At 46.7% G+C, this 27,189-nt stretch overlaps 1 protein-coding gene across 2 annotated transcripts in view; it reads right to left on the reverse strand.

The window, feature by feature from the left end:
* Positions 1 to 9,127: 9,127 nt before the first annotated feature.
* The window catches only part of LOC140074826 (hexosaminidase D-like), a 53,718-nt gene continuing 35,656 nt past the window's right edge, over positions 9,128 to 27,189 (reverse strand). For both annotated transcript variants that reach the window (XM_072120042.1, XM_072120041.1), the window contains exons 9-14: positions 25,403 to 25,607; positions 24,254 to 24,336; positions 24,101 to 24,179; positions 23,666 to 23,767; positions 23,343 to 23,432; positions 9,128 to 10,490 (exon numbers count right to left, since the gene is read on the reverse strand). In XM_072120042.1, the coding sequence (XP_071976143.1) occupies positions 10,292 to 10,490; positions 23,343 to 23,432; positions 23,666 to 23,767; positions 24,101 to 24,179; positions 24,254 to 24,336; positions 25,403 to 25,607 (758 nt within the window). In that variant the 3' untranslated portion in view covers positions 9,128 to 10,291. The remainder of the gene's footprint in view (positions 10,491 to 23,342; positions 23,433 to 23,665; positions 23,768 to 24,100; positions 24,180 to 24,253; positions 24,337 to 25,402; positions 25,608 to 27,189) is intronic.

Consider the following 27,189-nt stretch of genomic DNA (forward strand, 5'->3'; position numbering starts at 1 on the left):
CATACTAAGAGGAGCCATAGTGCCGCCATAACAAGAGCAATCAGAGACCGCACCATTATACTAAGAGGAGCCATAGTGCCACCATAACAAGGGCAATCAGAGACCGCACCATTATACTAAGAGGAGCCATAGTGCCACCATAACCAGAGCAATCAGAGACCGCACCATTATACTAAGAGGAGCCATAGTGCCACCATACCAAGAGCAATCAGAGACCGCACCATTATAATAAGAGGAGCCATAGTGCCACCATAACAAGAGCAATCAGAGACCACACCATTATACTAAGAGGAGGCATAGTGCCGCCATAACCAGAGCAATCAGAGACCGCACCATTATACTAAGAGGAGGCATAGTGCCGCCATAACCAGAGCAATCAGAGACCGCACCACTATACTAAGAGGAGCCATAGTGCCGCCATAACAAGAGCAATAACAGACCGCACCATTATACTAAGAGGAGCCATAGTGCCACCATAACAAGAGCAATAACAGACCGCACCATTATACTAAGAGGAGCCATAGTGCCACCATAACCAGAGCAATAACAGACCGCACCATTATACTAAGAGGAGCCATAGTGCCACCATAACCAGAGCAATCAGAGACCGCACCATTATACTAAGAGGAGTCATAGTGCCGCCATAACAAGAGCAATCAGAGACCGCACCACTATACTAAGAGGAGCCATAGTGCCGCCATAACAAGAGCAATCAGAGACCGCACCACTATACTAAGAGGAGCCATAGTGCCACCATAACCAGAGCAATCAGAGACCGCACCATTATACTAAGAGGAGTCATAGTGCCGCCATAACAAGAGCAATCAGAGACCGCACCATTATACTAAGAGGAGCCATAGTGCCACCATAACCAGAGCAATCAGAGACTGCACCACTATACTAAGAGGAGCCATAGTGCCGCCATAACAAGAGCAATCAGAGACCGCACCACTATACTAAGAGGAGCCATAGTGCCACCATAACAAGAGCAATCAGAGACCGCACCATTATACTAAGAGGAGCCATAGTGCCACCATAACAAGAGCAATCAGAGACTGCACCATTATACTAAGAGGAGCCATAGTGCCACCATAACCAGAGCAATCAGAGACCGCACCATTATACTAAGAGGAGCCATAGTGCCACCATAACCAGAGCAATCAGAGACTGCACCACTATACTAAGAGGAGCCATAGTGCCGCCATAACAAGAGCAATCAGAGACCGCACCACTATACTAAGAGGAGCCATAGTGCCACCATAACAAGAGCAATCAGAGACCGCACCATTATACTAAGAAGGGCCATATTACCACCACACCAACATCAGTCATAGACAGTGCCACTATAATAACCATTAACAATCATAATGCCCATGTGAATTTGCCCACATACGATCCTATGGAAAGTTAGGCTCCAGTTGGCTATTATGGGCTACTTTTCCTGGTTTCAGCTCATCGGGCCGCCATACGTTACCCTGGACCTACACACAGTGCAGAAAGCTGTGAGTACCTGGCAGTACTAGACATGGGGGATGACGTGTTTTTCCAGCTCTGTACTTTCTCTGGACAGACGTGGGCTGTTGTATGGCAGAGATTTCAGCATTTTACTTCTGACAGATGTACAGAACCATTTCAGCAAAATATGCAGCCAGAGGCGAAATTAAACACCCGGGAGCGGGGAGGGAATTCACTTCAGTATTTAAAAAGGCAAAGTAAACGATCCCGGGGGCTGCGGGGTGCTCCCTCGTATGTGGTCAACATGCCAACACTCAAATTCCATCAGAACCAGCATTTTCAGGAGTCTCATTGTAATTTCCTCCTGTACAGAAATCTCTGACCTATAATAGTTGTCCTTTAATATTCCTTCTTTCTTAAAGGTATTTTCCCACATATCCATTTCATATAAAATTAACTAAAATGGCTAAAAATTTCTGTCTTCTCACTTCTTATCAGTACTGGACTCCTCTTTAGAGGGCTGTTAGGTCAAGCATCATGTTATCCATATTTTTATTTTCTGTGTTACATATAAAAAATACATTGCATGCCCATCCTTTGTTATAAATCAACTCTATTATTCTACCCCCTTCTCAGCAACCTTAATGTCAGTTTCCTACCCCCCCTAGAAGCTGGAAAAATAGTTCCCAGTCAGTATCCTTCCCCCTCTAGAAGCTGTAAGAATAATTCCCAGTCAGTCTCCTTCCCCCTCTAGAAGCTGTAAGAATAGTTCCCAGTCAGTCTCCTTTCTCCTCTAGAAGCTGTAGGAATAGTTCCCAGTCAGTCTCATTCCTCCTATAGAAACTGTAAGAGTAGTTCCCAGTGAGTATCCTTCCTCCTCTAGAAGCTGTAAGAATAGTTCCTAGTCAGTCTTCACCCCCACTAGGAACTGTAAGAATAGTTTCCAGTCAGTCACCTTCCCCCTCTAGAAGCTGTAAGAATACTTCCTAGTCAGTCTCCTTCCCCCTCTAGTAAGTGTAACCTCCCAGTCAGCTTGCTTCCCCTTCTAGAAGCTGTAAGAATAGTTAACAGTCAGTCTCTTTCCCCTCTAGAAACGGTAAGAATGGTTCCCAGTAACCTCCCAGTCTGATTGCTTCCCCTTCTAAAAGCTGTAAGAATAGATCCCAGTCTGTCTCCTTCTCCATCTAGGAACTGTAAGAATAGTTCTTAGTCAGTCTCCTTCCCCCTCTAGAAGCTGTAAGAATAGTTCTTAGTCAGTCTCCTTCCTCCTCTAGAAGTTGTAAGAATAGTTTCCAGTCAATCTCCTTCCCCTTGTAGTAAGTGTAAGAATAGTTCCCAGTAACCTCCCAGTCCGATTGCTTCCCCTTCTAGAAGCTGTAAGAATAGTTAACTGTCAGTCTCTTTCCCCTCTAGAAACGGTAAGAATGGTTCCCGGTAACCTCCCAGTCTGATTGCTTACCCTTGTAAAAGCTGTAAGAATAGTTCCCAGTCAGTCTCCTTCCCCCTCTAGGAGCTAAAAGAATAGTTCCCAGTCTGTCTTCTTCTCCATCTAGGAGCTGTAAGAATAGTTCCCAGTCTGTCTCCTTCTCCATCTAGGAGCTGTAAGAATAGTTCTTAGTCAGTCTCCTTCCTCCTCTAGAAGTTGTAAGAATAGTTCCCAGTAACCTCCCAGTCCGATTGCTTCCCCTTCTAGAAGCTGTAAGAATAGTTACTAGTCAGTCTTCTTCCCCTCTAGAAGCTCTAAAAATAAACCACAATTACGTCCTTTTCCCCTTCGGCAGAAGTAATACAGTAAATAAGGCTCCTTCCCCCTCCAGAAGCTGTAAGAATAGTTCTTAGTCAGTCTCCTTCCTCCTCTAGAAGTTGTAAGAATAGTTTCCAGTCAATCTCCTTCCCCTTGTAGTAAGTGTAAGAATAGTTCCCATTAACCTCCCAGTCCGATTGCTTCCCCTTCTAGAAGCTGTAAGAATAGTTAACTGTCAGTCTCTTTCCCCTCTAGAAACGGTAAGAATGGTTCCCGGTAACCTCCCAGTCTGATTGCTTCCCCTTGTAAAAGCTGTAAGAATAGTTCCCAGTCAGTCTCCTTCCCCCTCTAGGAGCTATAAGAATAGTTCCCAGTCTGTCTTCTTCTCCATCTAGGAGCTGTAAGAATAGTTCCCAGTCTGTCTCCTTCTCCATCTAGGAGCTGTAAGAATAGTTCTTAGTCAGTCTCCTTCCTCCTCTAGAAGTTGTAAGAATAGTTCCCAGTAACCTCCCAGTCCGATTGCTTCCCCTTCTAGAAGCTGTAAGAATAGTTACCAGTCAGTCTTCTTCCCCTCTAGAAGCTCTAAAAATAAACCACAATTACGTCCTTTTCCCCTTCGGCAGAAGTAGTACAGTAAATAAGGCTCCTTCCCCCTCCAGAAGCTGTAAGAATAGTCTATTTTAAGATCCCTGTCAATCCCCAGTCAATTTCCTTCCCCCTTTTGAAAGTGGACCCCAGTTATTTTGCCTCTGCACAAAAAGAGGAAGCAGTGGACACATGGATGAGACATACCTGGGGGGCAGGTGACAGGGGTCTTCTGTGTGTATTTCATGACTTCCTCTTCCTATTCTCTCTTCATCCTCTGACTACAGCACACAGGGGGGAGGGGGAGGCTCCAGGTGCTGTGTGGGCGGGGCTATGAATCTAGTCCTTCTGTAGATCAGGATCAGCTGCATATAGACAGTCTCTCTACCACTGTCTTTACTATACATGGGACTAATTGTATTTTTGGTAACATGTTATCCATGCCCTGCTACCAGGCCGGCTTCCATAGATGAGGGGGGTGTAATGGTGCCCATATTTGTGCCTAGCTATGAAACCCCCACAATGCTGTGATAAATTCAGTGCCTGGGAAAGCTGGGTGGATGCCATTGGGAGCTGTAATGTTGGCTGTCACCCAGATTTCCCAGACAGCAGACTCTCCTCTCCTGTCACCCGGGTGGCACTTGATGCCACCTGTCCCACCACTTGAACCACAAAGAATGTGACCTGTGGCTTCAACAACATGTCATGAAATACAAACTTCCCTGTGACCTTAAAGGAGCCACGACCTCCGGCCTGATGTCCAGGGCTACATATAGTCTGAGGGGAGGAGAGGAACTTGCTGTGCCACTTATACTGGCAGAGGGGCACCAGGCACTGAGATAGAGGATATATATTACATTGGAGATGAGGTAGATGATAATTTGTGGTGTTAGATAGATAGATATGATTCCATACTCTGCATTTCCACATTTGCATATTCCAGCTCAAAGACTGCCGGAACCTCTCCTGATGGTATCCTGTAAGTGACTTGCTGCAATTTATTACGCAATGGGCCAAATTTATCAAGATTGGTGCCCTCCACCAGTACGCGCCAGATTTATCATGTCATCTTCTGACATATCCCGGCAGGCGGGAAGAGAGTGTAGTACTACACTGCGCCACCAGGGCTCGTATACACTAGGTCTGACCTGACTACAGGCAGTGGGCAGGAGCAGGGGCAGGAACACCCCTTGCCGGCCCACTGCACAGCCAGGCCCCTCCCCCTGTACCCCCAACCGGCGTAGAGGGCAGAGGAGCACTGCGCTGGAAATTGCAACTCAGTGCTTGTACACGTGTTTTCAGGCATACAAGCCACGTTTCAAAGCAACGCCACGCTCCGGCACACTGCACGGCGTGGCATCTCCCCCCTACCTGCCTAACTCACGGAAATGGAAAGAGTAGTCGCAATTCCTGGCTCTGGGCTGCGAATTGCAACTAAATTGCGGCTTGTACACCTGACAATGGTTTGCGTGTTTTAACACAAGTTTTTTAGTTAGTTTTTCATATCTGCATTGATGATAGTTCAACATCCCCCACCGGGGCCTAGCCTCTTCTTGGGGGTGGCTGGCAGTTGTGGCCTAGGGCGCGCTGATGTCACGGTGCTTGGTATGTCCTACAGCCTGGCAGGTCTCCAGCAGGTGGTGTGTGCAAGAAATATGGAGGGAGAGGCTGATGTACTGGTTCTCCCTGGGGCAACCCCTGAGGTGTATGTAAGATAAGTCCCCAGGCAATGGGGAAGCCCGTGGGGGTAACAGCTGTATCCAGGGATCAGATGGAGGCAACGTTGTACAAACAAACTTACAGGGGCACATTTACTTACCCGGTCCAGTCGTGATCCAGCGGCACGTTCTCCGACGAGGATTCGGGTGTGCCGGGATTGACTAAGGTCCATGCACCCAATATCCACCAGGTAGGGCGGCACGGTGGCTGAGTGAGTAGCACTTCTGCCTTGCAGCACTGGGGTCCTGGGTTCGATTTCCACCCAGGTCAACATCTGCGGAGAGTTTGTATGTTCTCTCCGTGTTTGCGTTAGTTTCCTCCCACACTCCAAAACGTACTGTTAAGTTGTTTAGATTGTGAGCGCCATGGGGACAGGGACCAATTTGCCATGCTTTGTGCTGCGCTGCGTAATCTGTGTGCGCCATATAAATAAAGAATTATTATTACTATTATTATTATAGGTGTCGCTGCTGCGCCGAGGTCCGCCGGAGTTCACCTGCTTCTTCCCGGTGCATGTAAGTGCTGATCTTGCGACGCAAATTATTTTTTAAATTCCGTGGTTTTTCCGAATCTGTCGGGTTGTTCGACGGCCACACCCCACCATTTCTGTTGCATGAAAGCCGGCGCCGATGCGCCAAAATACTATTGCGTACGCCAAAATCCCGGGGCAATTCAGGGCAAATCTGAAATTGTCGGGAAACCCGACAAAAGTGCGCGATTCGTACCCTTAGTAAATGAGCCCCACACTTCTTTATTCAACATCAGGCAACGGCCAAACGATCAACAGTAGATTCGCAAGCTGGAAGAGTCATGGAGAGTGGTCCTCAGGAAGGTTACCAGCTTGGTAGTAGGCTCACACAGGGCTGGTGCAGATGGAAGCGAATCCGGGTGGTGGATCTCAGTTCTGGGCTTAAGTCTCTGGACTTGCCCTGGGAGCTAGGCGATGGCCTCAGGCACCTGTAATTCCTGTAATGAGGACAGCGGGACTAGAGGTCTGGTGCTGTCTGCAGACTCTAGCAAAAGATCATGTGCTTCCGCCCAGCAGGGGTTTATGTACTCCCTGGTCAGGTGGTAGCACTTCTCCAATCAGCTTCCAGCTTGTATTACAAGAACATAATTGGACAGATCACAGTGTTAACTCGTGCCTTACCCAGCCGTGGCGAAATCTGCAATCACTAAGTTCTCCTAGAGGTAGCATCTGGATGAGTTGCTTCGGTTCACCAAACAGCTCCTGACAAGGAGAGGGCGCTATTCACAAAAACCACCTTGCCTATGCATTGGCAGGGGTGTTGCATATGCTTGATATAAAGATGATATTCTCTCATTTTTGTGAAACATGTGCAGAGCTTTCCAAATTGTGTGATATTGGCCGAGAGGTCATGTTACTGCTATGGGGCCCATGGTGCATGAAGGGCCGCTGAGTACTATATCCTAGCATTTACCTGCCACTAGAGGGAGCCTACTGCACACAGATCTTTAAAGCTCCTTTGAATTAAAGGAAATCTGTCAGTATAACGGCAGCCTCGGGATGTGTCCTCACACTACTGTGTGCTGAGCTGTTCCAAAGCCCCTCCCATTTACTTTATCAGGTTTCCTAGAGACTTAGAGCAGAGCTATGGAGCAAGTCAGAGCACAGCAGTATGAGGACACGCATCACAATTGTGGAATATAGTTCACAGTCCTGCTGCTACTAACAACACACACAAAGGTCTGATTACACATCTCTCCAGGGATAATACCTAACACTGGCTTCATTGAGAATGGATTGAGTCATAGGGGTGGGGTCTTGGGATATTCCTTTAATAGCGTTTTCTACTAGTGTGTTGTATATATGTTTATAGAGCGTAATATCTTATTACTGTCTCTTATAGCAGACATCTGGAGTCGGGGGGGTGTGGGGGTCGGGGCTTGCGTTCTTCTGCCGGTTAGTTTTCCACAGAGAATAAGAGAAGGAAGTGATATAAATGGCGGGTTATGGTAATAAGACGTCTTGGCACTCTCAGTGTTGCTAATAATTATCATTACATGGAAGAGGAGTAATGCTCTGCATTGTGTGGCAGGGATTGGCGCGTTGCTCTGCTGCAGCGAGTGTAGGAAGCGGGGGCAGTGTCACTCTGACTCCTCTCTGCTGCCTGTCAGGACAGATCTGCTATCTGCTTGGTCTTACCATACTGCTAATAGCTGCAGGAAGGAAGGCGTAATACCGCCATAAAGTGGTAGGGAATGGTACTGCATGGAAAAAATTCTCTCCCGCATCGAGAGAAAGAATATACATATCCTATAAAGATACAACACAACCTAAAATGGTAATTTTGTGTCACAGCTCTGATGTCAATATAATGAATGTCTCTAGTGCCCTTTATGGACCTTTCATCCTATACATACCTGAGCTTGTTGCCTCTCCAGAGCCTATTTTGGACCGTTCTTCATATACAAACTTGAGACTGTTGCCTCTCTGCTGCCCTCTGTGGACCTTTCATTGTAACCAGGCCTGAGTCTGTTGTCTCTCTGCTGGGTCAATTGTTTCTCTAGTGCCCTTTACGGGACTTTCATCCCATACAGATCTAAGCCTATTGCCTCTCTAGTGCTCTCCAAGTCTGTTTCCTCTCTACTGTCCTGTAATAACATTTCATCTTATATAGACCTGATTCTTCTGCCTCTCTAGTGCCCTGCATGGACCTTTCATCCTATACAGATAGAAGTCTATTGTCTCCTTAGTGCTCTCTATGGGACTTTGTTCCCATGCCGACCTAAGTTTATTGTCTCTCTAGTATGGACCTTTCATCTTATACAGCCCTAAGTTTATTTTCCCTCTAGTGCCCTGTATGGAGCTTCCATCTTATACAAACCTAAGTGTTTGTCTCCCTAGTGCCCTTCATGGACCTTTCATCCTATACAGATAGAAGTCTATTGTCTCCTTAGTGCTCTCTATGGGACTTTATTCCAATGCAGACCTAAGTTTATTGTATCTCTAGTGCCCTGTATGGACCTTTCATCTTATACAGCCCTAAGTTTATTGTGTCTCAAGTACCCTGTATGGACCTTTAATCCTATACAGCCCTAAGTTTATTGTCTCTGTAGTACCCTGTATGGACCTTTAATCCTATACAGCCCTACGTTTATTGTGTCTCAAGTACCCTGTATGGACCTTTAATCCTATACAGCCCTACGTTTATTGTGTCTCAAGTACCCTGTATGGACCTTTAATCATATACAGCCCTAAGTTTATTGTCTCTCTAGTGCCTTGTATGGACCTTTCATCTTATACAGCCCTAAGTTATTGTTTCTCTAGTGCCCTGCATGGACCCTCCATCTTATACAGCCCTATGTTTATTGTCTCTCTAGTGCCCTGCATGGACCTTCTACCTTATACAAACCTAAGTTTATTGTCTCTCTAGTGCCCTGCATGGACCTTCCATCTTATACAGCCCTAAGTTTATTGTCTCTCTAGTGCCCTGTATAGAACTTTCATCTTATACAGCCCTAAGTTTATTGTCTCTCTAGTGTCCTGCATGGACCTTCCATCTTATGCAAACCTAAGTTTATTGTCTCTCTGTTGTTGATAGCTAATTGAAAGTGGATAAATATGTTTTGTATACAACGAATACAAATAAAACCAAAAAGTTAATTAAGAAAATATGTTTTATTTACCCTAACACAAAATAACATTAACAAATAAAACAAAACAAGAATTTGTATAATTTACTTCAATTAACTTAGAAATAGTAAAGAAAAAAAATTAGCAGAGACAAAAAAAAACATCATTTCAGGAGGCAGCTTGCGAGTAGTTCATGAATTTGGGTGATGTGATAGTATGATCTGGTAAACAGGGACTAAGTAGACAGATTGCTACCCCATAGCGGATTAACCCCTGTGGTTCGGATAAAAGGGGCTGTCTAGACCCTCTCTAGAAATTGTTTCTACATTGATCCACTTAGAAAATTAAGCAAGTTTGTAATAGTTTGATAATTTTGTCTCCCACTCAATAACAGACCTATTTGTCTCCATGGTTACAGACTACAAACAAGTTCTATGTAGTCAGATCCTGTAGTCAGACTCCGAATTTATGCTATAAAGAAATGTTGTACCGGTGGAAGGTAGAGTGATTGTAGATTTAGACCACACAGGATCTGTTTGTACTTTGCCCACATAGGAGACACATGAGTCTGCATAGGAGCTGTATACACATAACGGTAGTAGACTGTATGTAATATTGCATTGGAGTAATGGTAAATATACCTTGTATTTTTCATCATGGCCTCACTTTTCACATTTTTTCACATTTTCTTGCTGTAGTGGTAAAAATCTCATAATTTAATGAACAAAATAAATATTTTATGATGTTTCTAGCCTGGAATGCAGCCTCATTTTTTGCAGTTTTTAGCCTCACCCATCACCTTGGCACAAGGAGGCAGCCATTGTGTAATGTACAATAAATATACAGAACACATGGATACTGCACAGAGGTCTAGTCCGAAATCTAAAAAATCCACTAGAGCCGGGTACGTGGCTATGTGCAGAGGACAGGTGAATGCTTCCATGATGCTGTGCGAAGCTGGTGATTAACCCATTAAGGGCGGTATTTTTTTCTATATTGGGCTTATATGATGCATTATAGGGCACAATAGGCTCCGCCCATATACTGTATATGAGAGAGGGCAATGTCTGTACCTTATAGTCGTCCTTTGTATTCCAATGCTTTGGATTGGTATGGCGTCCTGCAGAATATTAACCCCTTCTCTGGTCCTCATTCCATGCAAAGTCCAAGTATACACCCCGGGTACCAGTTTACTTTCCTTTTTGGGATAGGACCTTTGGCTTGGCATTGAGGGGTAGGATGTCCTGGAAATCCTTTGCCAGTTCTCTTAGAGGGTCCATCCATGGGTTCACATTCTGTTCCATCCATTCTTCCACCGTGTCCGGGAAGTAGATGGCGTCAAGCTGGGAGCGCAGGGTCTCTATGAGAGATTCCCATTCTTCATGGGCTCTGGAATAGATACGTGAGAGGCATCACATGACCTTCCAATCGGAGCTAGAAGGACTGTATCTTTACACCTGGGTCATGATCTTTATTCTGCTCATAAGAGTTATGCATCTGCAATGTTTATGAAACAGGGCTACTATGACCAAGGATGCCACTAGGAAGTTTGGGCCAAAATTTGGGCAAATTTTGTGGGCCCCTCCCCCCCAGAATGATAATCCGGCCCTGTGTGCGCAGTGAGTTTCCTGCACCTGGGAAGGGAGAAGGGTTTTCTGTGACTTGTGGCCCCTTCTCCTCCTTGGGTCCCCCTGAACATAGTCACACTAACACACACACACACACACACACACACCTCCCGATGGCGGCCCTGACCATGACCTATAAATACTCAGTGGAAGTAACAAGGCAACATATTTTCAGGGCCACATACAGTACAGGGAGGATAACATATTGCATCATTTACCAGTATCTAAAACAAACATCTGTTTTAATAGATAAAACCATCATAAAAATTGCATAAAGTGCTTAAAAGTAACATTCCTCCAGCTTACATAGCTGAGTGTGAAACATATTGCTTTTAAAGAGGTCCTTTCACCGGCTCACACATGTAGTGACTAACAAGCTTAATGTAGGGGCTTTCTCGCAGATTCTGGGGCACTTTGAATTTTCTTTCTAGCCCCCACGGTCACCGAGATATCAGTCCCAATACACAACCATTATAATCATCTCCACTATTAGAGAGGAGGTGCTGAAGCAGAGAAGGGGCATGTCTTATGATAATCTCAGTTTCTCAGTGTTTAGCATTACACAGGCCCTCTGCTCTAGCACCTCCTCTCTGACAGTGGAGAGGATAACAATGGTCACCCATGTGATGATATTGTCCCAAAAATGTTGACATGTTGTCCATTACAAACTAGATATCTGACCTTGGATACGACCATCTCAGAACCCCGTGGTGGCGAGGCATGCACTATTGAGCCCTTCCTGACCACCTGGAATCTGCATTCATTACCACAGGATGGCTGTGGGACATGCAGTAACTCCCAGCCATTTCATACCAAAAACTATTTGATTTTCGTGCACTCCAGCAGCGGTGGTCGTATCCAAAGACAACAATGTCGTTTCTAAGAGACAATAGGGCAGATTTATCAAGCCGTCTGAAAGTCAGAATATTTCTAGTTGCCCATGGCAACCAATCACAGCTCAGCTTTCATTTTACCAGTGCTCATGAATATTTTAAAGGGGAGCTGTGATTGGTTGCCATGGGCAACTAGAAAAATTCTGACTTTCAGACTGCTTGATAAATCTGCCCCAATATGGCTACATCTATGAAAAATTACCTCCGGACAGGAGCATTTTTTAATATCATTCAATTGAAGAAATGCATGTATATGGCAGGTGAGTTAAATTAAATGGGTATGATTATATCCCTTTAAGCATTTTTGTGCAATTTTTATTATGATTTTATCTAATAAAACAGAAGATTTTTTGGGGGATGATCGAGACAATGTTATCTTCCTCTCCCAATAAGATGTTTATGTTCCTGAAATTTTTTTTAACTTCCACTGAGGATTTGAAGATAAGTCCCATATGCCTAAGAGGACTGGACATGGCCACTATACCAAAAAATTACACCTAAGAGTTATGCCTGGAAAGTTATTTTCTACTTGTATATTGTCAACAGGAGGTAACAGACAATTCAATAATGAAATCCCAGAGCGGCTGCTACGGGGCCCGCAAGGAACAGGGGCCCGTGTTGCAAAGGCGAATTGCATTGCTCCCGACTTTCACCCCAACTGTGCCACTGCGTCACAACTTTATTACAGGGCCCTGATGGAGAGGAGGAGGGAGTGTGGATTCATTTTAAGCCCTCCTCTCTCCCCAGGATCAGCTATGCTGCCCCCTCGATTCCCCCCCTTTTCACCCAGGGTCGGATTTGCTGCCCCCTTGATTGCCCCCCTTTCTCACCCAGGGTCGGATTTGCTGCCCCCTTGATTGCCCCCCTTTCTCACCCAGAGTCGGATTTGCTGCCCCCTTGATTTCCCCCCTTTCTCACCCAGGGTCGGACATGTTGCCCCCTTGATTGCCCCCCTTTCTCACCCAGAGTCGGATTTGCTGCCCCCTTGATTTCCCCCCTTTCTCACCCAGGGTCGGACATGTTGCCCCCTTGATTGCCCCCCTTTCTCACCCAGGGTCAGACATGCTGCCCCCTTGATTGCCCCCCTTTCTCACCCAGAGTCGGATTTGCTGCCCCCTTGATTGCTCCCCTTTCTCACCCAGGGTCGGACATGCTGCCCCCTTGATTGCCCCCCTTTCTCACCCAGGGTCGGACATGCTGCCCCCTTGATTGCCCCCCTTTCTCAACCAGGGTCGGACATGTTGCCCCCTCGATTCCCAGCCTTATGTCTATGTATATTATGTATATGTACTATACGTGTTTATAATGTCTATGTACTATTCAGAATGTGTGTATATGTATTTTTACATGTGTATAAATGTAAGGATGTGTACATATTGTGTGTATATACTTTGAGTTTGCATATAATGTATGTATGAATGTATAGATATATGTACATAAATGTGTACGTATGAGTTTATATACTTGTGTAAGATTGTATTAATGTGTGTATGAGTCTATAGAACTTTATGAAAAATTACCTCCGGACAGGAGCATTTTTTAATATCATTCAATTGAAGAAATGCATGTATATGGCAGGTGAGTTAAATTAAATGGGTATGATTATATCTAGAGATGAGCGAACACTAAAATGCTCGGGTACTCGTTATTCGAGACGAACTTTTCCCGATGCTCGAGTGCTCGTCTCGAATAACGAACCCCATTGAAGTCAATGGGAGACTCGAGCATTTTTCAAGGGGACCAAGGCTCTGCACAGGGAAGCTTGGCCAAACACCTGGGAACCTCAGAAAAGGATGGAAACACCACGGAAATGGACAGGAAACAGCAGGGGCAGCATGCATGGATGCCTCTGAGGCTGCCTAATCGCACCATTATGCCAAAATTATGGGCAACAGCATGGCCATGACAGAGTGACAGAATGAAGCTAGATAGCATCTAAAACATCCAATAATTGACCCTGACACTATAGGGGACGGCATGCAGAGGCAGCGGCAGCAGCGGCAGGCTAGAGAGTGGCATGGCGACATACCCTAAATGGACTCAGGCTTCAAACCAATGGGTGGCAGAGAGGAACCAAAGGAGGTGAGCAAGAAGCGCTCAAATAATATCGCTACATGATAAAAGTTTGCCAGTATATTTTGTGGATTACACAGCAGGGTGGCGACAAAGTTAACATGGAAGCCATGAAAACAACCCCAAATTCTGCCTGACACAGCTCGTTTGATAAGGGGACCATGTATGCTTACAGTTCATGCCAGTCGCTGCACTTGCTGCCAGTCTCCTTTCGAATAGTTTAAAATAATAATAACCCTCATCCATAAAGCTCTGTATAATGCTGCACCCCCCTACCTCTCCTCTCTTATCTCAGTCTATCGCCCAACCCGTGCTCTTAGATCCGCCAGTGATCTTAGATTAACCTCTACCCTAGTGCGGACCTCCCACTCGCGTCTCCAAGACTTCTCTAGAGCTGCACCAATTCTATGGAATGCTCTGCCCCGGACTATCAGACTAATACCTAACCTCCAAAGTTTCAAACGTGCTCTTAAAACCCATTTCTTTAGGCAAGCCTATAACACTCATTAACTGCATGAAGTTTTAACTCTTCTACTAACCCGTCCTGTGTCGTCCTCCCATCTGTTATCCAGCAACCAACAGGCACCAGACTTCTCTGCAGTCCCATTCACCCTGGACCTGGTATATAAGATGACGGCTGAGTGTTTCAAGCGACAGCAATTCCATTTATTATATTTTTTTCTATTCCCTAAGAAGAATGGCTTGACCATTAAATATTCTTTTACCTCGTGTTACCCCATCATCTTCATAAACCGTAAGCTCTGGCGAGCAGGGACCTCACTCCTGTTGTTCCATACAAATGTTGTGCTCTGTTACATTACATTTGTATTTGTTTCCTATGATTTGTAAAGCGCTGCAGAATATGATGACGCTATATAAATAAAGATTATTATTATTATGGAGGCAGTGAACTAGTAGTAGATTAAAGGTGCTGCAACTATGTTAGTTGGATCTTGTGATGGAGCTGGCGCTCTGCAGCCAGGCGAGCTTTCGCCAATCCAAGCCCCTGTTTCTAGGCTACTCCCCAAACAGCACTTCTAAGAACCTTTTGTATAAGATCAAGTGTAGTAGCGTTCTTATAAGTTTAGGATATGCCGGGTGAGGGGAATGTAAACAGATGCGCAAAAAGCGCTGAAATAATATCCCTAAATGGTAAAAGTTTGCCAGTATATTTTGTGGATAACACAGCAGGGTGGCGACAAAGTTAACAACTTTGATGTGGAATCCATGAAAACAACCCAAATTTCTGCCTGACACACCTCGTTTGATAAAGGGACGATGTATGGAGGCAGCTATATGGACGACTTTTGGAGGTAGCAATGGAGACAACGTGTGGAGGCTGCTATGGAGACAATTTAATTTGGATAGTGCCTGTATGTGGCAGTCCCAAACATTTTTCAAACCAGAGGAGCAGGTAGGTGGCCCTCCAGTAAAATGGGATAGATTGAGTGCCTGTATGTGGCAGTCCCAAAAATGTTTCAAACCAGAGGAGCAGGTAGGTGGCCCTCCAGTAAAATGGAATAGATTGAGTGCCTGTATGTGGCAGTCCCAAAAATTCTTCAAACCAGAGGAGCAGGTAGGTGGCCCTCCAGTAAAATGGAATAGATTGAGTGCCTGTATGTGGCAGTCCCAAAAATTGTTCAAACCAGAGGAGCAGGTAGGTGGCCCTGCAGTAAAATGGAATAGATTGAGTGCCTGTATGTGGCAGTCCCAAAAATTGTTCAAACCAGAGGAGCAGGTAGGTGGCCCTGCAGTAAAATGGAATAGATTGAGTGCCTGTATGTGGCAGTCCCAAAAATTGTTCAAACCAGAGGAGCAGGTAGGTGGCCCTGCAGTAAAATGGAATAGATTGAGTGCCTGTATGTGGCAGTCCCAAAAATGTTTCAAACCAGAGGAGCAGGTAGGTGGCCCTCCAGTAAAATGGAATAGATTGAGTGCCTGTATGTGGCAGTCCCAAAAATTGTTCAAACCAGAGGAGCAGGTAGGTGGCCCTGCAGTAAAATGGAATAGATTGAGTGCCTGTATGTGGCAGTCCCAAAAATGTTTCAAACCAGAGGAGCAGGTAGGTGGCCCTCCAGTAAAATGGAATAGATTGAGTGCCTGTATGTGGCAGTCCCAAAAATTTTTTAAAACAGAGGACCGGGTAGGTGGCCCTCCAGAAAAATGGAATAGATTGAGTGCCTGTATGTGGCACTCACAAAAATTGTTTCAAACAGAGGACCGGGTAGGTGGCCCTCCAGAAAAATTAAATGCATGAAGTACTATAGCAAGAGCCAGTGGGCCCTGTCAAAAAATAGCCATTTTCCTCTGCTTTACTGTACAAAGAGGAGGAGAAGGAGGAAAATGAGGAGGAGGAGGAGGAGTGGATCAATTATTCAGGTTGAGCTTCCTTCACCTGGTGGAGATTGGAAATTCTGAGAAATCCAGGCTTTATTCATCTTAATAAGCGTCAGCCTGTCAGCGCTGTCAGTCGACAGGCGTGTACGCTTATCGGTGATGATGCCACCAGCTGCACTGAAAACCCGCTCGGACAAGACGCTAGCGGCAGGGCAGGCAAGAACCTCCAAGGCGTACAGCGCCAGTTCGTGCCACATGTCCAGCTTTGAAACCCAGTAGTTGTAGGGAGCTGTGTGATCATTTAGGACGATGGTATGGTCAGCTACGTACTCCCTCACCATCTTTCTGTAAAGATCAGCCCTACTCTGCCGAGACTGGGGACAGGTGACAGTGTCTTGCTGGGGTGACATAAAGCTGGCAAAAGCCTTGTAAAGCGTACCCTTGCCAGTGCTGGACAAGCTGCCTGCTCGCCTACTCTCCCTCGCTACTTGTCCCGCAGAACTACGCACTCTGCCGCTAGCGCTGTCAGAAGGGAAATACTGTTTCAGCTTGTGCACCAGGGCCTGCTGGTATTCATGCATTCTCACACTCCTTTCCTCTGCAGGGATGAGAGTGGAAAGATTTTGCTTGTACCGTGGGTCCAGGAGAGTGAACACCCAGTAATCGGTGCTGGAATAAATTCTTTGAACGCGAGGGTCACGGGATAGGCAGCCTAGCATGAAATCTGCCATATGCGCCAGAGTACCAACGCGTAAGAATTCACTCCCCTCACTGGCCTGACTGTCCATTTCCTCCTCCTCCAACTCCTCCAACTCCTCTTCTTCTGCCCATACACGCTGAACAGTGAAGGACTCAACAATGGTCCCCTCTTGTGTCTCGCCAACATTCTCCTCCTCTTCCTCCTCATCCTCCTCCACCTCCACCTCCTCCGATATGCGCTGAGAAACAGACCTCAGGGTGCTTTGGCTATCAACAAGGGAATATTCTTCCCCCGTCTCTTGTGACGAGCGCAAAGCTTCCGACTTCATGCTGACCAGAGAGTTTTTCAACAGGCCAAGCAGCGGGATGGTGAGGCTGATGATGGCGGCATCGCCACTGACCATCTGTGTTGACTCCTCAAAGTTACTCAGCACCTGACAGATATCAGACATCCACGTCCACTCCTCATTGTAGACTTGAGGAAGCTGACTGACCTGACTACCAGTTCTGGTGGAAGTTGACATCTGGCAGTCTACAATCGCTCTGCGCTGCTGGTAAACTCTGGATAACATGGTCAGTGTTGAATTCCACCTCGTGGGCACGTCGCACAACAGTCGGTGAGCGGGCAGTTGGAGGCGGCGCTGCGCTGCCCTGAGAGTGGCAGCATCTGGGCTGGACTTCCTGAAATGCGCACAGATGCGGCGCACCTTCGTGAGCAAATCAGACAGATTGGGGTATGTCTTGAGGAAACGCTGCACTATCAGATTTAACACATGGGCCAGGCATGGCACATGTGTCAGTCTGCCGAGTTGCAGAGCCGCCACCAGGTTACGGCCGTTGTCACACACAACCATTCCCGGCTTGAGGTTCAGCGGTGCCAGCCACAGATCAGTCTGCGCCGTGATGCCCTGTAATAGCTCTTGGGCGGTGTGCCTTTTGTCGCCTAGGCTCAGCAGTTTGAGCACCGCCTGCTGTCGCTTAGCGACGGCACTGCTGCTGTGCCTAGAGCTACCGACTGATGGCGCCGTGCCCATGGATGGTAGTTCGGAGGAGGAGGTGGAGGAGGGGTGGGAGGAGGAGGAGGCATAGTAGGCCTGAAACACCTGGACCGAGGTAGGCCCCGCAATCCTCGGCGTCGGCAGTATATGACCAGCCCCAGGGTCAGACTCGGTCCCAGCCTCCACCAAGTTAACCCAATGTGCCGTCAGCGATATATAGTGGCCCTGCCCGGCAGCACTCGTCCACGTGTCCGTGGTCAGGTGGACCTTGTCAGAAACGGCGTTGGTCAGGGCACGGATGATGTTGTCTGACACGTGCTGGTGCAGGGCTGGGACGGCACATCGGGAAAAGTAGTGGCGGCTTGGGACCGAATACCGAGGGGCGGCCGCCGCCATGAGGTTGCGAAAGGCCTCGGTCTCTACTAGCCTATAGGGCAGCATCTCCAGGCTAAGCAATCTGGAGATGTGCACATTAAGGGCTTGGGCGTGCGGGTGGGTTGCACTATATTTGCGTTTCCGCTCCAGCGTCTGGGGTATGGAGAGCTGAACGCTGGTGGATGCTGTGGAGGATCGTGGAGGCGACGATGGGGTTTTTGTGCCAGGGTCCTGGGCAGGGGGCTGACTAGCAGCTGACACAGGGGAAGGAGCAGTGGTGTGCACGGCCGGAGGTGAACGGGCTTGTTGCCACTGAGTGGGGTGCTTAGCATTCATATGCCTGCGCATACTGGTGGTAGTTAAGCTAGTAGTGGTGGAACCCCTGCTGAGCCTGGTTTGGCAAATGTTGCACACCACAGTCAGTCGGTCATCCGGTGTTTCCTTAAAGAACCTCCACACTTCTGAAGATCTAGCCCTCGCCGCAAGAGCCCTCACCACGGGAGCTTCACTAGTTGACAGTGGCGCTGATGCACCAGCTCTGGCCCTGCCTCTCCGTCTGGCCCCACCACTGCCTCTTCCAACCTGTTCAGGTCGAGGACTCTCCTCCGTCTCAGAAGCACTGTGTTCACCCGGCCTCTCAACCCAGCTTGGGTCTGTCACCTCATCATCCTCCGATCCCTCAGTCTGCTCCCCCCTCGGACTTCCTGCCCTGACAACAACTTCCCCACTGTCTGACAACCGTGTCTCCTCATCGTCGGACACCTCTTTACACACTTCCACTACGTCAAGAAGGTCATCATCACCCACAGACTGTGACTGGTGGAAAACCTGGGCATCGGAAAATTGCTCAGCAGCAACCGGACAAGTGGTTTGTGACTGTGGGAAGGGTCCAGAAAACAGTTCCTCAGAGTATGCCGGTTCAAATGGCAAATTTTCCTGGGAGGGGGCAGACTGGGGGGGAGGAGGCTGAGGTGCAGGAGCTGGAGGAGTGGGGATTTCGGTGACATGGGTGGACTGCGTGGAAGACTGACTGGTGGTGGACAAATTGCTCGAAGCATTGTCAGCAATCCACGACATCACCTGTTCGCACTGTTCTGGCCTCAACAGTGCTCTACCACGAGTCCCAGTAACTTCAGACATGAACCTAGGGAGTGTAGCTCTGCGGCGTTCCCCTGCTCCCTCATCAGCAGGTGGTGTCTCACCCCGCCCAGGACCACGGCCTCTGACCCCTGCAGTAGTTGGACGCCCACGTCCCTGCCCTCGTCCTCTACCCCTAGCCCTCGGGTTAAACATTTTTAAAATGAGAGTTATAACTTTTTTTTTTTTTTTACTTCTTTTTGATTGTTTTTGTGTTTTTTTGTGTTTTTTTTTTTTTTTTTGTGTTTTTTGTTTTTTTTTTGAGTTTTTAAAACCAAACAATCCTATCCTATTGCTATGGCTATTTTCTAGCCAAGTATCAAAGGAAGCACACTACTATGCCAGATGAGATGACACTGAGTTAGTGCCTAATAGAAATCCAACCCCTACTGAATTTTGCCACTTCGGCCTTTGCTATGGATATGTGCGCCACTAAGCGCAGAACACAGCGGTCGCAAGTCTCACTACAAATTGCTCAGAATTGGCAAGTACATGCACTGCAGAAACTACAGCCACCAGCAGATCAACCAGAAATCAAATATATAGAACGCTACTGTAGGCTTCAAGAAGCTGTTTGTATTCTCCTATGGCTATTTTCTAGCCAAGTATCAAAGGAAGCACACTACTATGCCAGATGAGATGACACTGAGTTATTGCCTAATAGAAATCCAACCCCTACTGAATTTTGCCACTTCGGCCTTTGCTATGGATATGTGCGCCACTAAGCGCAGAACACAGCGGTCGCAAGTCTCACTACAAATTGCTCAGAATTGGCAAGTACATGCACTGCAGAAACTACAGCCACCAGCAGATCAACCAGAAATCAAATATATAGAACGCTACTGTAGGCTTCAAGAAGCTGTTTGTATTCTCCTATGGCTATTTTCTAGCCAAGTATCAAAGGAAGCACACTACTATGCCAGATGAGATGACACTGAGTTATTGCCTAATAGAAATCCAACCCCTACTGAATTTTGCCACTTCGGCCTTTGCTATGGATATGTGCGCCACTAAGCGCAGAACACAGCGGTCGCAAGTCTCACTACAAATTGCTCAGAATTGGCAAGTACATGCACTGCAGAAACTACAGCCACCAGCAGATCAACCAGAAATCAAATATATAGAACGCTACTGTAGGCTTCAAGAAGCTGTTTGTATTCTCCTATGGCTATTTTCTAGCCAAGTATCAAAGGAAGCACACTACTATGCCAGATGAGATGACACTGAGTTATTGCCTAATAGAAATCCAACCCCTACTGAATTTTGCCACTTCGGCCTTTGCTATGGATATGTGCGCCACTAAGCGCAGAACACAGCGGTCGCAAGTCTCACTACAAATTGCTCAGAATTGGCAAGTACATGCACTGCAGAAACTACAGCCACCAGCAGATCAACCAGAAATCAAATATATAGAACGCTACTGTAGGCTTCAAGAAGCTGTTTGTATTCTCCTATGGCTATTTTCTAGCCAAGTATCAAAGGAAGCACACTACTATGCCAGATGAGATGACACTGAGTTATTGCCTAATAGAAATCCAACCCCTACTGAATTTTGCCACTTCGGCCTTTGCTATGGATATGTGCGCCACTAAGCGCAGAACACAGCGGTCGCAAGTCTCACTACAAATTGCTCAGAATTGGCAAGTACATGCACTGCAGAAACTACAGCCACCAGCAGATCAACCAGAAATCAAATATATAGAACGCTACTGTAGGCTTCAAGAAGCTGTTTGTATTCTCCTATGGCTATTTTCTAGCCAAGTATCAAAGGAAGCACACTACTATGCCAGATGAGATGACACTGAGTTATTGCCTAATAGAAATCCAACCCCTACTGAATTTTGCCACTTCGGCCTTTGCTATGGATATGTGCGCCACTAAGCGCAGAACACAGCGGTCGCAAGTCTCACTACAAATTGCTCAGAATTGGCAAGTACATGCACTGCAGAAACTACAGCCACCAGCAGATCAACCAGAAATCAAATATATAGAACGCTACTGTAGGCTTCAAGAAGCTGTTTGTATTCTCCTATGGCTATTTTCTAGCCAAGTATCAAAGGAAGCACACTACTATGCCAGATGAGATGACACTGAGTTATTGCCTAATTGAAATCCAACCCCTACTGAATTTTCCCACTTCGGTCTTTGCTATGGATATGTGTGCCACTAAGAGCTAAACACAACGGTAGCAAGTCCCCCTGCTAATTCCTCACAAAATGGTAAAAGATGCAAATTAAAATAAAAAAAGTAGAACGTTATTGTAGCCCTAAGAAGGGCTGTTGGGTTCTTTGAGAATCACTCCTGCCTAACAGTAAGCTAATAGAACACCCTAACGCTTTCCCTGACCAGCAGCAGCTCTCTCCCTAGCAGCATCCAGAGACAGAATGATCCGAGCAGCGCGGCCAGCGGCTAGTCTATCCCAGGGTCACCTGATCTGGCCAGCCAACCACTGCTATCGACGTGTAAGGGTACCACGTCATGCTGGGTGGAGTGCAGAGTCTCCTGGCTTGTGATTGGCTCTGTTTCTGGCCGCCAAAAAGCAAAACGGCGGGAGCTGCCATTTTCTCGAGCGGGCGAAGTATTCGTCCGAGTAACGAGCAGTTTCGAGTACCCTAATGCTCGACCGAGCATCAAGCTCGGACGAGCATGTTCGCTCATCTCTAATTATATCCCTTTAAGCATTTTTGTGCAATTTTTATTATGATTTTATCTAATAAAACAGAAGATTTTTTGGGGGATGATCGAGACAATGTTATCTTCCTCTCCCAATAAGATGTTTATGTTCCTGAAATTTTTTTTAACTTCCACTGAGGATTTGAAGATAAGTCCCATATGCCTAAGAGGACTGGACATGGCCGCTATACCAAAAAATTACACCTAAGAGTTATGCCTGGAAAGTTATTTTCTACTTGTATATTGTCAACAGGAGGTAACAGACAATTCAATAATGAAATCCCAGAGCGGCTGCTACGGGGCCCGCAAGGAACAGGGGCCCGTGTTGCAAAGGCGAATTGCATTGCTCCCGACTTTCACCCCAACTGTGCCACTGCGTCACAACTTTATTACAGGGCCCTGATGGAGAGGAGGAGGGAGTGTGGATTCATTTTAAGCCCTCCTCTCTCCCCAGGATCAGCTATGCTGCCCCCTCGATTCCCCCCCTTTTCACCCAGGGTCGGATTTGCTGCCCCCTTGATTGCCCCCCTTTCTCACCCAAAGTCGGATTTGCTGCCCCCTTGATTGCCCCCCTTTCTCACCCAGAGTCGGATTTGCTGCCCCCTTGATTTCCCACCTTTCTCACCCAGGGTCGGATTTGCTGCCCCCTTGATTGCCCCCCTTTCTCACCCAGAGTCGGATTTGCTGCCCCCTTGATTTCCCCCCTTTCTCACCCAGGGTCGGACATGTTGCCCCCTTGATTGCCCCCCTTTCTCACCCAGAGTCGGATTTGCTGCCCCCTTGATTTCCCCCCTTTCTCACCCAGGGTCGGACATGTTGCCCCCTTGATTGCCCCCCTTTCTCACCCAGGGTCAGACATGCTGCCCCCTTGATTGCCCCCCTTTCTCACCCAGAGTCGGATTTGCTGCCCCCTTGATTGCTCCCCTTTCTCACCCAGGGTCGGACATGCTGCCCCCTTGATTGCCCCCCTTTCTCACCCAGGGTCGGACATGCTGCCCCCTTGATTGCCCCCCTTTCTCAACCAGGGTCGGACATGTTGCCCCCTCGATTCCCAGCCTTATGTCTATGTATATTATGTATATGTACTATACGTGTTTATAATGTCTATGTACTATTCAGAATGTGTGTATATGTATTTTTACATGTGTATAAATGTAAGGATGTGTACATATTGTGTGTATATACTTTGAGTTTGCATATAATGTATGTATGAATGTATAGATATATGTACATAAATGTGTACGTATGAGTTTATATACTTGTGTAAGATTGTATTAATGTGTGAATGAGTCTATAGAACTTTATGTGTGTGTGTGTATATAAGTATATATGTATAAATCTGCTATGGGGCCCGGCCTCTCCTAGTTACGCCTCTATCAGGATCACATGTATGGATACTACATTGTCAGTGGGTGACTCTATACTCACTTTAGGATTTTGGCGCTGAACTGCTCCATTTTATGCGGATTGCCAAATCGGTGTGACCTGTGGTACCGGGAGAACCAGCCATTGATGTCACTGCCAAAGAGAGAAAAGATGTGAACATAATATAAGAATATAACACACCGAGGAGTAAGGAAAGTGAATACGGGGCCCCTTATCCCAGGCTGGGCCCCATTGTACCACCAGGGGGTAACAATCTGATCGGTGGGGGTGCTACTCAGAGAAAGGGACCTATTCTCACTATGTGATAAAGCAGAAGGTAAAGTGGCATGCTTCCTGCCACTCCATTCAGCTCTGTGACCTCTTACCTGTCGCCTTCTGTGATTTCACGAACCTTCGGTTTCAGCTCGCTTTTGACTTTTTTCACCATGGTGTAAATTTCAGCTCCGGGAAATGCTCCGTTCCCTTCACTATGCAGAATAAAATCATCAATAAATTAGTATTTTACAAAAATATCTATATTAAAGGCGCCTCCTATTCTGGAAATGGCGCCACTCTTGTCCATAGGTGGCTACTGGTATTGCAACCCAACTTATATCCTGAATGCAGAGAAATTTTATTTATATGCAAATGAGCATTTCGGTGCAACATGGGCGGGGCCAGTGGTCTATGCATTTAGGCCAAAAGAAATGGCATGGGCTGCAATACCAGGTCTAACCACTTCCAAAAGAGACGCTGTAATCTATACATATATACATACATCACTTTTTTCTCAGACGTTGATGAATACATATGATACTTACCACGTGTTCTTCTCGGGGTTGATGTTACTGAAGCCCAGGATGTGGGATATGTCTTTCTTGTCCTCCTCGGTGATTTTCCCTGTGTGGGAGAAGAGCAGTGACAATGCTGCGGAGAGGATGATGGACGTCAGTGACATCACTGGGGGCACTTACCGTTCTTGAGAGTCCTCAGACACACGGCCAGGGATGGGATACCTACAGGCAGGAGCTCACAGAGCGCGGAGTAATGATCGTACCTGGCAGGACAGACAATGAGGTGTAATACCGCCATCTCAGCTATACAGCCGCTATAATACCATCATATTCAGCTAAGCATTACACAGGCTAATGTCCTCCACAGCTGCGGACATGATGTACACAGGATGTACTTACAGTATTTATAACAGATGTAAGTAGCCCCGCGGCTCGGCAGCTGCTCCGAAACTTAGAGACCCTCAATGTGAGGCCAATTACTTGCATGGCTCACTTATGCTGCAGGACATGACAACTGATATATGAGAGGGTAACTGCTGCCCCCTACCTGTGACTTGCCAAATTACAACTCTGCATACATGTATAGTCACCGTCACCAGATTTTACCCCCTTAGGTAGGGGATGACCTGTCCTTTCTAAAATTCCCTCTTTTATGTGAAATCTCAGCAGTTTACCTATCTCCTCCAAAGTCATGTGACAATGAGCAGAGAAGAGTCATATTTTGCCTGTGTTTAGAGGATGCAGGGGGAGCGCCATTACAGACGCCCCTATCTTTGGGTCTAGAGGACCAGGAAACATGCTGCTGGTGTCATATTTAAGATAAGAATCTCATCTTTCTGATCAGTGGGTTGTAGTTCTATGATCTACAGAACCAGAGATACAGGTAGGTAAAAAATAAGGGTGTGAACTGGATCTTAACCTGCAGATCACATTTCCAACTATGTCTTTAAATGCCTGTATCTCTAAATTCTTTGGCTCACGGCACCACAAGTCTGAAAGAAGCTTATCTTTAATATGACACCAGCATCATGTTTCTATGTCCTCTAGAACAGGAGATAGTGGCATCTGAAGTGACACTCCGCCTGCAGCCTCTAGACTTGACTCATCTCAGGTAAAATATGACTCTTCTCTACTCACTGTCACATGACATTGGAGGAGATTTTTTTTAATAGGTAAAAAGGGGAAGGGGAGTTCTAAGATTTGATAAAAGTATACTGTATAAAAATGGGGGGAAAAAGACTTATCTTCCTCTCCACTGGGCTTCGCAATGTCACAGGACCCCATAAATCCGTGTCCCATCAGACCAGACATCACAGATGACAATATTACCTCTGCCACCCAGTCAGTGCAATGCCACTGTAATGGATCTTGGGGAACTTGCTCATAGTGTTGATGACTTTTTTCCATTCCAGGTGGTTCCTCATGTGCAGGTCCATTGGAGTCCAGATCTGGGTCGGGGTGGACGCCCCTTTAAATGCACTCGCAAACCAAATATCTTTGAATCCACTTTTCTCATATTTTGCAATATATGACTCTGAGGAAGGAAACAGAAGACAATAAAATCAGATATAATATTTTATTATTTTCATCTTGTGTCCCTTGAGCTGTTCCTGTACACAGAAAGAGTCAGACTTACAGGCTCCGTCACACCTGAAAATGGGTGGTAAAGGTAGGACCCACAATAGGATCTAAGTTCCCAATAAATGATAGTACGGCAGCTGCTCTCACCTAACAAGTCACATCCATGTGTCTTACCCAGCCCCTTCCCTCAGCCTCCTTAGCAGCTAATCACAGCGATAAGCACCATAATGCGCTTTGCATGGAGCTCACGAAGCGAGAAAATCTCGGCCTCATTAGGATCAGGGATTCAGTTTTAATACAAGAAATACAAAAAGTCAGGGCAGAAAATGTCCAAATGTGAAATGAAGAATAAATAGGGAATTTACCGCATTGGAGATGTCTGCAGTAATAGTCTTATAGTTACCCTGCACTTTAAATATCGGTTGTTTGGCCGACAGATGATCCTCCCTAATCTCTCATACACATAGAAGCTCAATTCGGCTGAGCGTATACATGTTGTGAATAGGTAGAGAGGACCCATTGGCGATACAGGGTTGTGTTGCCGGAGTGCAGTCCCAGGCCCGGCCACTAGATGGGGCCTGAGCTGCAGGGCACTGTGCAACTCCCGGCCTTCAATATCAATCAGTGCTGATTACTTGATGACTCAGACGACGGCGTCTGGGTCATAGAGAGGAGTGGGCGCTGGCATCCTCTGGCGACTTGGAGCAAGGTAGGTGAGTATTAATTTTTTTTTTTTGCTGTGCTACATATTTACTAGGTGAAATGTGCCCCCACTACCTATGTACTAGGGGGCATGTGTTGGGGCCACCTATGTACTAGGGGGCATGTGTTGGGGCTACCAATGTATTAGGGGGCATGTGTTGGGGATACCTATCTACTGAGGGACATGTGCACAGGCTACCTATCTACTGAGGGACATGTGCAGAGGTTACCTATCTACTGAGGGACATGTGCAGAGGCTACCTATATTGAGGAACATTTGCAGAGGCTACCTATCTACTGAGGAACATGTGTGGGGGCTACCTATCTACTGAGGGACATGTGTGGGGGCTACCTATCTACTGAGGGACATGTGCAGAGGCTACCTATATTGAGGAACATTTGCAGAGGCTACCTATCTACTGAGGAACATGTGTGGGGGCTACCTATCTACTGAAGGACATGTTTGGGGGCTACCTATCTACTGAGGGACATGTGCAGAGGCTACCTATCTACTGAGGGGCATGTGCAAGTGCTACCTATATACTGAGGGGCATGTGCAAGTGCTACATATATTGAGGAAGATTTGCAGAGGCTACCTATCAACTGAGGAACATGTGCAGGGGCTGCCTATCTACTTAGGGACATGTGGGGGCTACCTATCTACTGAGGGACATGTACAGTTGTGACATATCTACTGAGGGGCATGCGCAGATGCTACTTATCTACTGAGGGGCATGCGCAGGTGCTACTTATCTACTGAGGGACATGCACAGGTGCTACCTATATACTGATGGACATGTGCAGAGGCTACCTATCTACTAAGGGACATGTGC

This window comes from Engystomops pustulosus, chromosome 8, assembly GCF_040894005.1.
Source record: "Engystomops pustulosus chromosome 8, aEngPut4.maternal, whole genome shotgun sequence".
Taxonomy (NCBI): Eukaryota; Metazoa; Chordata; class Amphibia; order Anura; family Leptodactylidae; genus Engystomops; species Engystomops pustulosus.